Source organism: Pollicipes pollicipes, unplaced genomic scaffold (assembly GCF_011947565.3).
Source record: "Pollicipes pollicipes isolate AB1234 unplaced genomic scaffold, Ppol_2.1 Scaffold_3087;HRSCAF=3621_pilon_pilon_pilon, whole genome shotgun sequence".
Lineage (NCBI taxonomy): Eukaryota > Metazoa > Arthropoda > Thecostraca > Pollicipedomorpha > Pollicipedidae > Pollicipes > Pollicipes pollicipes.
Window position 1 is genome coordinate 5132562 of NW_023596225.1, and position 14884 is coordinate 5147445.

The 14884-nt window shown below is 57.2% G+C and overlaps 1 protein-coding gene across 4 annotated transcripts in view; it reads left to right on the forward strand.

The window, feature by feature from the left end:
* Positions 1-14489, forward strand: part of LOC119089479 (atrial natriuretic peptide-converting enzyme) — a 43485-nt gene extending 28996 nt beyond the window's left edge. For all 4 annotated transcript variants that reach the window (XM_037212192.1, XM_037212194.1, XM_037212193.1 and 1 more), the window contains 11 exons: positions 1269-1491; positions 4912-5072; positions 6407-6632; positions 7508-7725; positions 8452-8658; positions 9904-10078; positions 10532-10689; positions 11705-11873; positions 12296-12540; positions 12883-13001; positions 14016-14489. In XM_037212192.1, the coding sequence (XP_037068087.1) occupies positions 1269-1491; positions 4912-5072; positions 6407-6632; positions 7508-7725; positions 8452-8658; positions 9904-10078; positions 10532-10689; positions 11705-11873; positions 12296-12540; positions 12883-13001; positions 14016-14237 (2123 nt within the window). In that variant the 3' untranslated portion in view covers positions 14238-14489. The remainder of the gene's footprint in view (positions 1-1268; positions 1492-4911; positions 5073-6406; positions 6633-7507; positions 7726-8451; positions 8659-9903; positions 10079-10531; positions 10690-11704; positions 11874-12295; positions 12541-12882; positions 13002-14015) is intronic.
* The last annotated feature ends 395 nt before the right edge of the window (positions 14490-14884 follow it).

A 14884-nucleotide genomic window follows, 5' to 3' on the forward strand; every position in this document is an offset into this window, starting at 1 on the left:
GGCCCTCCCTCGTCGACGGCACAGTCTCCTATCTAGCGGGGCGGAGTCGGATCATCCCATGATTGGCGTTCGCTCGACCCAAATATGCGTAATCAGGGCCGGAAATTACCGATGGTTACCACTAATTTTAGTGTATTTATCCGAAACGGGCCCAGTGTGTCCAAGCCAGATATATGGATGCATCGCGGTAAACTTGGGTACTACCGGCTTTGGATATCTAAGATGTATGGTGTTGAACATTTGAGCGGCGTACTTTGCGTGATTCTCTCCCACGAAAAACTGATTTAGGATCATAAAATGTGGTGTATCTCGTACGTTCGACGCTTCGTCTTCAGCAAATCCACCAACCTGCCTCAGTCACGCGGGCTGGTTCTCTCCCTGCCGGATGCACTGGGTCCAAGGCTTTCTGTCTCGTCCTGTCTGGGAGATGTTCTCGTTCTGATCATTTATTGTTGATATCTCTCACGCTGCTTACCGCGGTGACATCCAAACTCTCGGGCGGAGGGCGGGCGTGAGCTCCACTACAATCCGCGTGCTGATGGTAGGCGAAGCCTCTCCTGGCGAAGACGCTCATTCCATCTTTCAGCGTTTGTCAGCATTTGTGACAGTAACGCTGACTCTCGCTTATTGATGCTTTGTGGAGCGGATGGTTTTTCGGATAGTTCGCCAAATGCTCTGCTAACAGAGGTTTTTCACAGGTGAATGTAAGTGCTGAATCATTCCGTTGAAGAATGTGTGCACTCGCACTTACATAGCCCCTGACAATCTGATACTCGGAATAACTTCCTTCGTTATTGTAGGCTTATGCTTTGAAACAAAATGTTCACACCCACATATCACCTCTAGCCGACTGCTTCCGTTTCAGTGCCCAAATGAGTGGAAGGCTGCATGCGCAGTACATCACAGTTCAAGCTGTGTTCGCTTATCCCCAGAACCCCGACGACACGCGACCCGTGATCCGCCGTAAGGGAACCTTCAGGGGCGCCTCGCCCAGACGCTCGTCCCGGCATCTCCACCCGTCTCAGGGTCGGGTCAGGCCAGGAGACCTCTCGGCCTCCTGACCTGAGACTTTCCCAGACCTGAACTGAAGCATGACGTTTAAGTTTGTCGGCACTTGGCGGGCGCAAGAGCACGCCTCTGTCGACGAGCCCCTATAGTAAGCTCAAGTAGCTCACCAACGAACCAACTAGCGACACCAACTTCTTACTCCCTCTCGCCCTGTTTTCCCCGTGGCGGGAGTGTGATGCCCTCCTCTCCTGTCGCCACAGTTCTGTCGGACCAGCTGCGCTCGCTTCGGGTCGATGACCTGCGGGTGTTTCGGGGTCAGCTGCGCCTTACCTCGGGTGACAGCTACTCCCGCGAGCTGGCCGATCCGAGCACGGCCGAGTACGTCCGCAAGGCCGGCTTCTACCGCACCAAGCTGGACAGCATCTTCAAGCACTCCATCTACAAGTCAGCGTTCGTCGGCACGGAAATCCTCGGCTTGGATGGGTACGTCACCGGCCTGGGCCACTCTCTGGAAATGCACGCGTGCAGAACCCGAACTGCAGGGTCTGAACGGAGGGGTGTGCCGATAGTATATAGGTGCAGTGTATAGGAGAGCGATTAAGAACTTAAAAATGCCGCCAAAATGAAGGCAATGAAAGAAACGATATGAATGAAACAATTGTTCAGGATGTAACAATATCACGACGCCGCTGAAACGGTATCGTCATATTATAGCTTGGAATTGTGTCAGTTTTGGGACTCAGTTTCATTGATCAGTACAGATGAAAGGTAATATGTAGCGCGGGCAGAACCGATAGCTGTTTTGTAGCCGTTATTAGCAAATAGGCGTCCATTATCGTACGTAGAAAATTGTATGCGCGTAGCACGGAGCACAGTCCACGTTAAACAGCTTGCAGAGCAGAGCGTATGCCGCGTCTAACGCCTGAGTAATCACACGTCCCGTTAAACAGCCACACCAGTCAGGCATAAAGGGCAATTGGACTCACTCTCACGAACACATCTGTAATCACTAAACGTCAGGACGTTTCGTTCCGGTTTCGCCTTCGAACATTCCCGAACGCTTCCAGGACGGGATAAGGATCTTGACTGACTCGTGCGGCTCTCCCGCGTGCTGACGTCGGCATGGTGGAGGCCGCTGCTGTTGATGACGGCTCCGATTTAATGAGCTGGCGCTTGATTAGTGTTGACAGCAAGTCACGCCTAAATCAGTACCTAATGGGGAGAGATGTGAACTTTCTTTTCATTGAATGATACGAGTGCAGCTCAGGTATATCACACAGCGCAGGTACATCATCACAAGCACCGGGTAGCTACTGATACGATCATTTCTTTTCTCTCCATGCATTTTGACTGGTAGATCATGCCTCAGTTTTTGGACAACATTTCGCTGTGAAACTGACGGTTTTTAATGTTCTGACTTTATTTAGGCTACATATCTTCGCTGCTATCAAAACACCTTGGGATGGCATCAGTAGACTTGCCCATCAATACGTCTTTTCAGCTTTGATCTGAGTGCGCTTACACCACTAGCTGAAGCTGACAATGCCTCTGTTTTCGTCCATAAAGTTCAGGAGATGGCGACGTGGCCTTCTGCTTCAGTCACCCACTGGATACGTCAGCCACCTGTGGATGACTTCAGATTTGAGTGTCGCGCTGCGCTATGTGATCTTCCAACTCAGATGGGCGCAGCGCCGTTCGCACTTCTTATCATCAGATCGTAGATGGCGGGTACGTTGTCACAAGCATGTTATCGTAACGTAGCACCTAATACAGCCTTTAAGCATTCATTATTTGTCTTCCCTTTGTCGAATAAACAACGACTGGGAAGCCGACTCCAGTCTCCCTCTCCACATAGCCAATCTCCACTACACCGCCCCGTTGTCCGCTAGTACTGCCGACTTCTGTTTCCAGTATATAGCCGAGTCCGGCGGCCCCGTCTGACACGGGTGGAGCCAGGTTTCTGCCGGGCGTGTCACAGGTCAGCGACGCCTCGGGCTCCCTCCCACCGCCCCGTTGCAGCCGGCTTCCGTGCCATTTTCACGGCCGACTTTCGTCCGGGCCGGAGCCGGGAAAAGCGCCGTGCGGCGGGCGTCGCGCCCGCCGCGGGTCAGAGGTCACGCGCGCACGCCGCCGCCGAATACGCTGGCTCGGCCGCCACCAGCTGGGTGGGGAGCCTTTCGGCGCGGACGACTATGACGCGGCTGAAAAGGCTGTGTGTAAGCTGGTTTCCCACATTGTTGCGTGTAGAAAGATGGAGAATATGTGAAGCAGTCGACTGAAACCAGGGCACACTCTCACACTCTTGGCCACATCATTTATCGAGTGTTGCGTGGTAGTTCGGGAGATGTACGCGGGCAATTCCACGAGCTCTTGGTTTTTCGGCGGTGTGAGCTGGCAGATCTTCTGGCAGCGATCGACCTGCAGTACGTCTGGAGATGATGGTTGGACGGCGTTATCAAGGAGACATTGCCTATTTTGACGACATGGGCTTCCCAGCTGTCAAGCGGTTGTTGTCTACATAATGTCTCTCAACCCACGATGAGCTCATGATAAGTTCATGATAATCTCATGATAAGTTCATGATAAGTTTGTCCCGGTGGCTCAGTTGGTTACAGCGCCTGCATTCCGATCCACCCACCCGTGGCGTGGTGGCTTGGAGTCGCTTTAGGGCGCTCGCTATTTGCCCTTGGCAGGTATGGCCCGCGGCCGGTGGCAGCGGTCACGCTAAAGGTCAGTTGGCGTCAGAGGGCAGGACGGCCCGTTCCGAGCTTTGCGACACGTTAAGCTTTCGCCACTAGGTTCTGCCGTTGCCTGAAATTGCGCGATCGGATGGCGGGAGTCGGGGCTCACACAACAGACACTGCTTAGCGTGAGCGCTGATCCCAGAAATCCATCCATTCAAAGAGTTCGGATCAAATTTATAAAAAAGTTTAATGGACACCTTGGGGACGCGCGTTTGCGGAGAGCATACACACCGTAGGGAAATACATGGTAGACCGACACGCAGCAATGGAGCACATCGCAGGAAATGCCTAATTTGAAAGACATTTTAGACGACGGCTTAAAACAACACGGACATCAAGATGCCGGAATCGCTACACATTCATAATCTTCATCCGAGACTGAACACATAAACATCATCCTGGGATCTGCTTTAAGCAGCATTTTTAGGCAACCCATGTTTAGAAATAGCTTGCCATTCGTCGAGATGAACATCCATGACCGCCGACAATTTTTTATCCTGATTCTCGGCGCGGATCTTCGAAACCCTCCGGCTGAGCCGCCCGTGTTTCGGGCAACCTTTCGCAGTACCGTGTATCAGGTGTTCTATGTGTGGGAGCTCGGATGATTTATTATTTTTAGTGTTTTTTTAATGTCAGTGGCTGCACAGACTCCGAGCATTCTTTGGTTTTACGCTTATTAATTTTTAATGAAATTGTTCCTAACTTTGATTGCCTATGGCCATGAGCACAGCTTGAAAAGTCGAGCTTTGCCAATATGGCCCATGCTGCTTTGATAGCATCACCTATCTAATAGCTTCCTGGCCAAGTGAAGGTCGATTATTATCAGAATACAGTACCCAACTCGCAATGGGCTTAGGAGAAGCGCAGTATTATTCGAAAATAAATATATTTTTGAATGAAAACATTCCACTGGGCTACCAAAAAGGCAACGTATCGGCACACGAGTAATTCAATTGGTCTCGGCTTCCGTAATATTTCCTTCTTTTTCGCTATAGGCGACCGCGCCAGGTCAATAAAGTCACTATCTCCACGCTCGCAGGCCCAAATCATGGGAATTTGCACCCGTCTCTGGACCGAGACCCAAAGCGTTGCGTCATGCGCCACTCCTTGTCGTCTGTGACCGCCATGACTGACCTTCGGGCCCCGCGTATACCCACAGCCACCCGGAGGAGGACCTGATCGTGCACTTCAACCTGCGCGTGGACACGCGGAAGATCCCGGTGGACGCCGGCGACCTGTACATCATACTGGCCGAGGAGCTGCGCGCCGGCACCGTGCTGAACCAGTACGAGATCGACCACGACAGCCTGCAAATCCAGGGTGAGCCTATATGGTCCGCTGCCGGCGTCGGCGTTGACGTCGTTATAAAGGTCCACTGCCGGCGTCGGCGGTGACGTCTTTATAAAGGTCCGCTGCCGGCGTCGGCAGTGACGTCTTTATAAAGGTCCACTGCCGGCGTCGGCGGTGACGTCTTTATAAAGGTCCACTGCCGGCGTCCGCGGTGAAGTCGTCGTTATTAAGGGCTGCTGCCGGCGTCGGCGGTGACGTCGTTATAAAGGTCCGCTGCCGGCGTCGGCGGTGACGCCGTCGTTATTAAGGGCCGCTGCCGTCGTCGGCGGTGACGTCGTCGTTATTAAGGGCCGCTGCCGGCGTCGGCGGTGACGCCGTCGTTATAAAGGTCCGCTGCCGTCGTCGGCGGTGACGTCTTTATAAAGGTCCACTGCCGGCGTCGGCGGTGACGTCTTTATAAAGGTCCACTGCCGGCGTCGGCGGTGACGTCGTCGTTATTAAGGGCTGCTGCCGGCGTCGGCGGTGACGTCGTTATAAAGGTCCGCTGCCGGCGTCGGCGGTGACGTCTTTATAAAGGTCCACTGCCAGCGTCGGCGGTGACGTCTTTATAAACGTCCACTGCCGGCGTCGGCGGTGACGTCTTTATAAAGGTCCACCGCCGGCGTCGGCGGTGACGTCGTCGTTATAAAGGTCCGCTGCCGGCGTCGGCGGTGACGCCGTCGTTATTAAGGTCCGCTGCCGTCGTCGGCGGTGACGCCGTCGTTATTAAGGGCCGCTGCCGGCGTCGACGGTGACGTCGTCGTTATGGAAGGAATCTACGCTCACGTCGGCTTCCGAAGCCTCCCCGGACCGTGTCGTGTTCTGGTTCGTGCGCTCTTGACGTGTTTTTTCTCCCAGGATTACGTGCTTTACGGACGTGTGCAATGTTGGTTTGCTGGCTGTGGCCAAGCCTCTGCTCCACCGAATGCTCAGGGACTTGAGCGAGGTGTTGAGAACGGCAGCAGTTTGTGGTTTGAGTTTCGGACACTCCGTTTGATTAGCTGAACTGAGTTGGAGCTGTGAGTCTACCCTTTGGTGCGTGTGAATGAGAGCTTATAGTCAATACTTGACCTCCTATAGGAGGCGGTATGTATGTCGGTGTGAGTATTCTGGAACAAAACGCCCCGCTGTGTGGACAGCTGTTTGGTGACTGCGCATGCCTGCCGTCTGCGTCATTTAGGAATGACGTTGAGAAGCTTGGAGACGTCCCAAATCCCTGCTTCGGCCAAAAGCCGTTTTGCGTGGGCGAATATCCTGCCGACCGATGTTCTTTTGAGTAGCGGTGCAAAGTAGGCCAATCATAACCGCTTCCTGCCTCTTTTCAGAGCGCACAAACGTTATGGAGTCGCTGCCACCGGACTTGGACCCGTTGGTTGACCTTCAGACGACCCCGCGGTCAACAGAGGTCACCGAGGTCACGCTGAGGCCACGGCAATGCGAGCCGTTGGAAGTGACCTTTTGCTCCCACATGCCGTACAACATGACGTCATATCCCAACGTTCTGGGCCACGTGGACCTACGAGAGATCAACGAGCACCTGATCTCCTTCAGGTACCGATTTAAGCTGCTGTGATCACGCTCCTTTCACTGCACGACCTCTTGAACTCGCGAGGGCCGTATGCACAACCTCTTGGCCGAGCCTGTCGCCTCGCTGACCTCCGCTTTTACGCTTGATCGAACGTTACGCTTTCACGCCCACGGACCGTGCCAAACGAATTGTAATGTTCTTGACTTGTAGATTTGGTGAGGGTTATTTAGAGCGTTGATGTAGTAAGGAAACAAAGACAACACTTTCACCGAGTCGAAGCCTTACTCTGGCTGCAATTGGGTCAATTTTGTCTTGCAACGACGAGTTTTACAATTGCACCCTTTCTTTCACTCCTACCGCTTTCATCTTTCACCTCCCTCTCCCTTCCCTGGTTCTCTTTCTCCCACTGCTTTTCTCTGCCTTCCTGGAGCACGTCCACACGCGCCGGGCGTGACGTGACCACGCGCGTCATTGCGGACGACTACTGACGACCGTAGCCGCCTAAAGCACGGAAGGAGCCGCCGCACAAACTGTTTCGAGTTCGGCTGCCGATTCGTGACATGAACTCCCTGTCCGACAGGAAGGTGATCGGCTGTCTTCAGTGGTATAATTGGGGCGGGATATGACAGTGTTGTACCGGAGTAACAGGCAGGGAACGGGAGGGCGGGTGGCCCGGTGTCTCCCATTCCACACGCGCGGTGTGAGGTCGACGGGTGGGTGTTGATGGGCCGAAATGGGCCCGTTTCCAGACAGTGAGAGACGGGGACTTGGGCAGGTATAAAACCATTTGGCGAATGCAGTTTACCGTGTTGAAGACGGCACGAGTCGACAGACCCCTGTCGACTCGCCCGCCTCCAGCTCCGCAGCGGCTGCGTGACATGACGCCGTCGTCTGGCAGGGAGGTGGTGGACTCGGAGTGTTTCCGGCTGGCGCACGACTTCGTGTGCCAGCTGCTGCAGCCCGCCTGCATGGAGGACCAGATGGTGCTGCCCTGTCGTGACTTCTGCCACGACTTCTACTCACGCTGCAACCCGCGTCTACCCGAAAAGTTCGTCGACAGGATCCTGTGCGACAAGTTCCCGGCCCACGGAGACCAGCAGTGCCTCTCTCGGCCAGGTAACGGTGACAAACGTCGGACAGAAACTGATGCCGGTTGGGCTGTATACAGCAGCAAAGGTAGTCCAGCTTAGCTCATTGATTGGCAAGATCGGCGTTTGGTTTCACTAGATACACGACGATATGTCGACTTGGATATGCATTATGCTGCGCAAGTCCGACTTGCGTAAGGCGTTTCCCCGTACTTACACGATTATGAGCCTGCTCAAACATGCAGATTGTTCAGTGCTGACACCACAGAAATACTATGCCTGAGCCCGGTAAATCCTGGTCCTCTCTACAACCCGGCTGCAGCCGCTTCGACCAGCCCAGTAACGCCCTGTCCTCTCCACACCCTGGCCACAGCCTGGCCCTCTCCACACCCCCGCCACAGCCTGGCCCTCTCCACACCCCCGCCACAGCCTGGCCCTCTCCACACCCCGGCCAGAGCCTGGCCCTCTCCACACCCCGGCCAGAGCCCGGCCCTCTCCACACCCCGGCCACAGCCTGGCCCTCTCCACACCCCGGCCGCAGCCTGGCCCTCTCCACACCCTGGCCACAGCCCGGCCCTCTTCTCACCCCGGCCAGAGCCCGGCCCTCTCCACACCCCGGCCGCAGCCTGGCCCTCTCCACACCCCGGCCACAGCCTGGCCCTCTTCTCACCCCGGCCACAGCCTGGCCCTCTCCACACCCCAGCAGCAGCTGCTCCGCCGGCCGGCCGCCCTGCTGACCTCCGCCGGCCGGCAGGCTGCGTGCGGGACCTGGAGCTGGCCGGACACGGCGCCCGCGTGTGTGACGGCACGCCCGACTGCACCGACGGCGCCGACGAGGCGGTGTGCCCCCAGTGTCCGCCGGGCCTGACGCGCTGCGACGGCGAGCGCAGCTGTGTGCCGTCGGCCGCCCTCTGTGACGGCCACGCCGACTGTGAACAGGCCGGCGACGAGAGAGGATGCCGTGAGTTAGACAGCTGAGGCGGGCCGGGGATGGGGGTGGTGTTGGGGCGATGAGATGGCGATTTAGGGGAGGGTGGATCTGCGGTGGTGGGAAGGGTGAAAGTGGTGGTGGTGTAGGTGGAATGGGTTTGAAGTCGTGTTGGTTGACCAGACACGCACAATAGCGCATGGTTCAGCTTTGGATTATTGTTATTCAACTGATAACAATATTAAGTCAAATGTTTGTAACCAGATAGCTCGACTTCATGTTATTTTGACGCGTCCAAACGCAGGAGGCAAAACGTCCACACAAAATGTAGCTGGCTGATATCTGATTTGCCAAATGAAATTACGTGCAAACGGGAGTACATTTCGGCGACATCATAGGTACAGCTTATGCCCCCCCCCCCCCCCCATTTCCACTAAAAGCCAATGGTGACCAAAGCCCACAGAAAGACCTGCTCTGGACGGATTTACTAACATCATATGATGGCCATGGTTGCGGTGGCGGTGGAAATCGCGATGAGTGTTATGACTGAGGTGGCGGTTTTGTGCACTAGTTCGCAGCACTTGCTGCGCTCGCTAGATTCGCGAATTATTGAGGGTGATATCTTAGAATGCACTATTGTTGTTAAAAATGTCCCCATTGTTGCAAACGTTGAAATGGCGGTTGAAACCCGGTCAATTGCTTCAAAATGAAGGTCACGGTCTTCAACCTTGATGTGTTCCCTCATCAGCATGTTTATGCGGGAGCACGACAGCCGCTCCGCCGTACTGAATGAGATTTCCCATTAATTAAGGGCCTTTCTTAAGAGCTTTGCATCCCGGGAAGTTTTGAAAGTCCAGCGTCAATCAATTAGACTTAAACGTTCCGTCCAAGCTGGGCCATCCCCATTAGAGCCTAAATAGGACATAAGTAAGGAGATTGCCCATTAGATCGCAAGTGTCTCCTCCGGTTTACAAACAATGCGCTACGACGGCGAAAAGAACACGGCGGCTTTAGTACACCCTCAACTGACCTAGTTAGCTCCTAACGACAGGCCGATTACCCCGCGGATCAGACTGAAGTCTTCGTCACGCATTAACCCGCTCACGCCCACACCCCAGCGTCGTTAAGCGTGTGTCATGTGCCCGCGCGCCGGACGTCGTTAAGCGTGTGTCGTGTGCCCGCGCGCCGGACGCCGTTAAGCGTGTGTCGTGCGCCCGCGCGCCGGACGCCGCTGACCTTTCCCTGACCTGGCGCCGCCGCCTCCGCCGCCGCCGCCAGTGGGCCTGGACGCCCGGCAGACGGAGTCCGACTCAGCGGCGGTGGAGGGCTTCCTGACGTACAACGGGTGGGGACGGCGCCACCACATCTGCGCCGGCGAGGAGGGCCAGGACGGCCCGGAGGAGGGCGCACCGCTCGGCAACCTCAGCTCGGCCTGCGCCCTGCTGTCGTACAGGTGGGACGGGCCAAACGCGCGGGGCTAGGGTGCACACTACGGCTGTGAGGGATAAATTCGTCGGGATAATTTTTGTGGTATATGACATTGTTTTACGTTGCTAGCAAGAAAGGTTACAATGATGCGTCATAGGGATTTTGACAACGAAAATGAACGTTTTGGTCACCATGATGGCTGCTTTCGTAATTTCTGATGACATGCTGGGGCGGCGATATTTATCCTGCACGGTATCAGAGATACGGCAAAGTTTCACATTTACATTTTGTACTAAATGTTCATGTTTTTACGCCCAGTGGTGTAACATAAATTCATCGTCATTGTATCACTGTCAATGCCATCAATGTCAGCAATGGGAGGTGACTGATGCGCAGGGCGGCCACCGAGGGCAGGTGGCCACGCCATGACACCTCCTCACTGACGCTGACACCTGACACTGACACTTCCTCACGACAGGAACACAGAGCTGGTGGAGTCCCGTCTGGTCGCCGGCGACGCCAGCCCCAACGCGACCGAGTTTGTCCAGCTGCAGGGCCTGTCGGAGGCCGCCAGCACCTTCCAGCCGTCGCAGTGCGCCTCAGGCGGGGCCGTCTACGTCCGCTGCTCCGAGCTGGGTCAGTGGGGCGCGCCGACGGAGCCGGGACAGCCGGCGGTGCCCTGAGCGCCGCCGGGACAGCCAGCGGTGCCCTGAGCGCCGCCGGGACAGCCGGCGGTGCCCTGAGCGCCGCCGGGACAGCCGGCAGCGCCCTGAGCGCCGCCGGGACAGCCGGCAGTGCCCTGAGCGCCGCCGGGACAGCCGGCAGTGCCCTGAGCGCCGCCGGGACAGCCGGCAGTGCCCTGAGCGCCGCCGGGACAGCCGGCGGTGCCCTGAGCGCCGCCGGGACAGCCAGCAGCGCCCTGAGCGCCGCCGGGACAGCCAGCGGTGCCCTGAGCGCCGCCGGGACAGCCGGCGGTGCCCTGAGCGCCGCCGGGACAGCCGGCGGTGCCCTGAGCGCCGCCGGGACAGCCGGCGGTGCCCTGAGCGCCGCCGGGACAGCCAGCGGTGCCCTGAGCGCCGCCGGGACAGCCAGCGGTGCCCTGAGCGCCGCCGGGACAGCCGGCGGTGCCCTGAGCGCCGCCGGGACAGCCAGCAGCGCCCTGAGCGCCGCCGGGACAGCCAGCAGTGCCCTGAGCGCCGCCGGGACAGCCGGCAGCGCCCTGAGCGCCGCCGGGACAGCCAGCAGCGCCCTGAGCGCCCAGCCGGCGGGTCAAACGGACCTGCAGGTGTTGCCGAGGGACCGGCTGGAATCCAATGTTGTCTCGTTCCGTTTCCTGGTTCTTTGCTTGCTGATAATGTGATCGGAGTAGGAACTGATGATGTCGTCTCGCCACCCTTTTAAAAGATCGGTAGATCTGAGCGTATTTTGAACACTATGTGAGGAAGGAGCATATGTGAAGCCCACTTTGCAGGATAGATCAAGCCGAACGGCAGCATCTTTTCTCAAACCCACACAAGTAAGTCACGCCGAAAGCAGATTCTGGTGGCTCCCGCTGCGTGCTTGTCCGGTCCGCGCCAGGCCGCCCGCCGGCCGGGCAGCCGCCGCCCCCTCAGGCGTCACAGGCAGCTCACACCGTCCGGTCCGTCGGCAGCGTGCGGGGTGGCGCCGCACCAGACAGCGCTGCTGGCCGAGCGGCCAGCGCGCGCCACGGCCGCCGACTTCCCCTGGCACGCGCGCCTGTTGCGTGACGGCCAGCACCTGTGCGACGCCACGCTCGTGCACAACCAGTGGCTGGTGTCGTCGGCCGCCTGCTTCGAGGGGTCAGTGGTGGATGGTGCGGAGCAGTGGGGGGGGGGGGGGGGGGTCTAGGGAGAGGCAATGTCATGTTTATGGATCTTGTGAGAAACTGTTGGTGTGATGAGATGGATGCGATGTTAATAGTCATGACGAAAGGGAGTGTAATGGTAGATTGCATGTGTTACACGTGGAGAGATGCCAAAATGGTGAGATCATTCTCATTTTGTGTTGGGCAGTACTGCAAAAACAGGGCTTGCTTTAAAGGTACGTTTGAGCGGTACTTGTTTAGCTTGAAAGGAGGCCTTTCGGTGCGTCTTTGCTAAAAACCTTGCCAGGACAAATTCACACCGGTTTTTCAGCCTCACGTTACAGTCAAAACTAACTCGTGAGCTGCACAACATCTCATGAAGCGTCCGCAATTGAGACGTTTCCTGTCCGATTTCAGTCGGCCACGCACGCGGTGGCGCGCCGAGTTTGGATCGCCGCGCATCGGCAGCGAGCCGCCCTACCGGCAGGCGCGCCGCATCACGGGTATGGTGCGGTCGCCGCTGGGTGGCAGCACCATCACCCTGCTGCGGTTAGCCACGCCCACCGAGGACTCGGACCAGGTCCGGCCTATTTGTGTGGATGGCGAGGAGCCGGGGAAGGGTGACATCACCGACTGTTACACCATCGGCTGGAACCGAACAGGTGAGCGCAGAGGGCACGCAAGTCAGTGCGTTGCCTTTCCCATGACCCGCGTAATTTGACCAGTCGTGTGCGCCTTCAGCCTGATGTTAATATATCTGAATGCCCCTGCCCTCGCATGCTCTTGCCGTAATATTTTGCGTCTGTGTACGCCTGGCCAAACCGGGATGTGTGGTCTGACCAGGAAAAGCTGGCACCAAAGTGAAACAAAAAGCTATCGGCATATATTACATTAATCTGTGTGAGCCATATCGGACCAAACGGATCAGCCACGCCAAGGGAACATGCGACAGTCGTGTGGTAGGTGCGTGCAGGCCGCCAATGACGAGCGACGCACCGTTCCAGACGCTAACATGCGGTACGTGCCGCTGAGCGTGTCACAGGACAGCGTCTGCCTGAACGGCACGGCCGGCACGAACTCGTCCATGTGCGCCAGGCCACGGGCGCCCGACGCCCTCTGCGAGGTGAGGCCCAGTCGTTCACTAACGAACTGGTGACGGTTTCTATTAGGCTGTCACGATTTGTAAGTGGTTGGTGTGGGACGATGGAGTGCGATGCGCAGTCTGCCGTTCAGCCAAGGATCGCCCAGGCCCAGACAAGTCCAAGTCAAGGGTTTGGCAGGAGGGCGTTATGCGGGCAGCGCTGGGAGATCTAACGCATCGCTACGGTCGCGGCACAGTTGATGGTGGTCAGAGTTTGCCCCTTCCTTTTCGCGAAACCCCTACAGGGAATTTAAAATATCTGGATAAGTTCTCTGAATGGCTGCTGCACTGCAATATTCAAAAAGTCGGAGACCATAAGCAGCCATGCTCAGATATCTGAACAGCGGATCTGAACCACATCGCTTGTGACGTAGAGCCAAAGGTCTGGTCAAGAAGTTTGGGGTTTTCCAGCCCACCCAGTCTATACCGAACATAAAATTAACCACGAAACTGAGACTACGCGCGGAATGTGCACGCCTCCAACTTGGCGTAATACTGCAGCACCAAATATTTCTCCAAGTCGGGTGTCTTTTAGCAAACGTGACTTCAGTGGACGAATGGGGCTGGCAAAACCCCGTGACAGCCCGCACCGCCGCCGCCGCGCCCGCATCCCAGCAGGCGTGTACGCCTCATATCAGGCCTGTCCGCGTGGCATTAGCCGTGTCCGTGCCAGAGCAGCCGTGTCTGCGTTATATCAGGCCCGTCCGCGTCGCATTAGCCGTGTCCGTTCCCCAGCAGCTGTGCCCGCGTTACATCAGGCCTGTCTGCATCGCATTGGCCGCGTCCGTGCCCCAGCAGCCGTGTCCGCGTCGCATCAGGCCTGTCCGCGTCTTAGCAGCCGCGCCCGCGTAACATCAGGATTGTCCACGTCGCATTAGCCGTGTCCGTGCCCCAGCAGCCGTGCCCGCGTCACATCAGGCCCGTCCGCGTCTCAGCAGCCGTGCCCGCGTCACATCAGGACTGTCCGCGTCTCAGCAGCCGTGCCCGCGCCCGCAGGGTACGGAGGTGACGGGAGCGCCGCTGGTGTGTCGTGCCGGCGGCCCGGCCGGCGCCTGGCGTCTGGTCGGCGTGGCGGTGCGCGAGCACTGCCCCCTGGCGGGACCCGACGGGCGGCGCGCCTTCGACGCCGTGGCCGCCAACGACGCCTGGATGCGCACCAGCATGGCGACGTTCGTGGAGGCGCCACCCGCGCCCGCCCCGGCGCCGGCCTCCGCCTGAGGGACCGAGGACAGTGCCGGCCGACGCCGAAGGACGCCGTGTGCAGTGGACACGTGGTGCGCGGCGGTGACGCGCATGCGCACCTGATGGATGCCCGTTGGTGCCCGGCTGGTGTTGTGGGGACCGGGGCGTCGCGCGACTGCGGCCAATCATTGTTGTTACTAGCCATACTCAGTGCGTATCGTGATCGTGTGAACTGTAATTCGTCCGCTCTATTTATTATTGATGACAATACATCTACGAGTACAGATATTTTGATCCAGTTAAGGGGAGCAAAAGATTATCAAATTCTGGGATGATCACACTTAACGGCTTAATGAGAACAGGTCAGATATCCAGAACGTTCACGCCTAATGGCAACTAGGCACTCATCAACATGCCACGTTTTACTTGCCGAACATAAAGATTTGCACAGTAATCCTCCCCCAAAGCTAAACGACACCTGCGCAAGTCAAGCAAGCACCAAATTTTAGTCCTTCGCGCAGATCGTGGTCCCGGAGTCAGACATGATGATTCAAAACATGCACGCCTTACTCCGTTCATCTCCTCTCTCTACTCCGACACAAGTCAGCGGTCGCTGCCAGGACACAAACAGCGGTGTAGAGCGGACCCTTATCCTAAAAGTCTACGTTGCTACGGCAACAGCC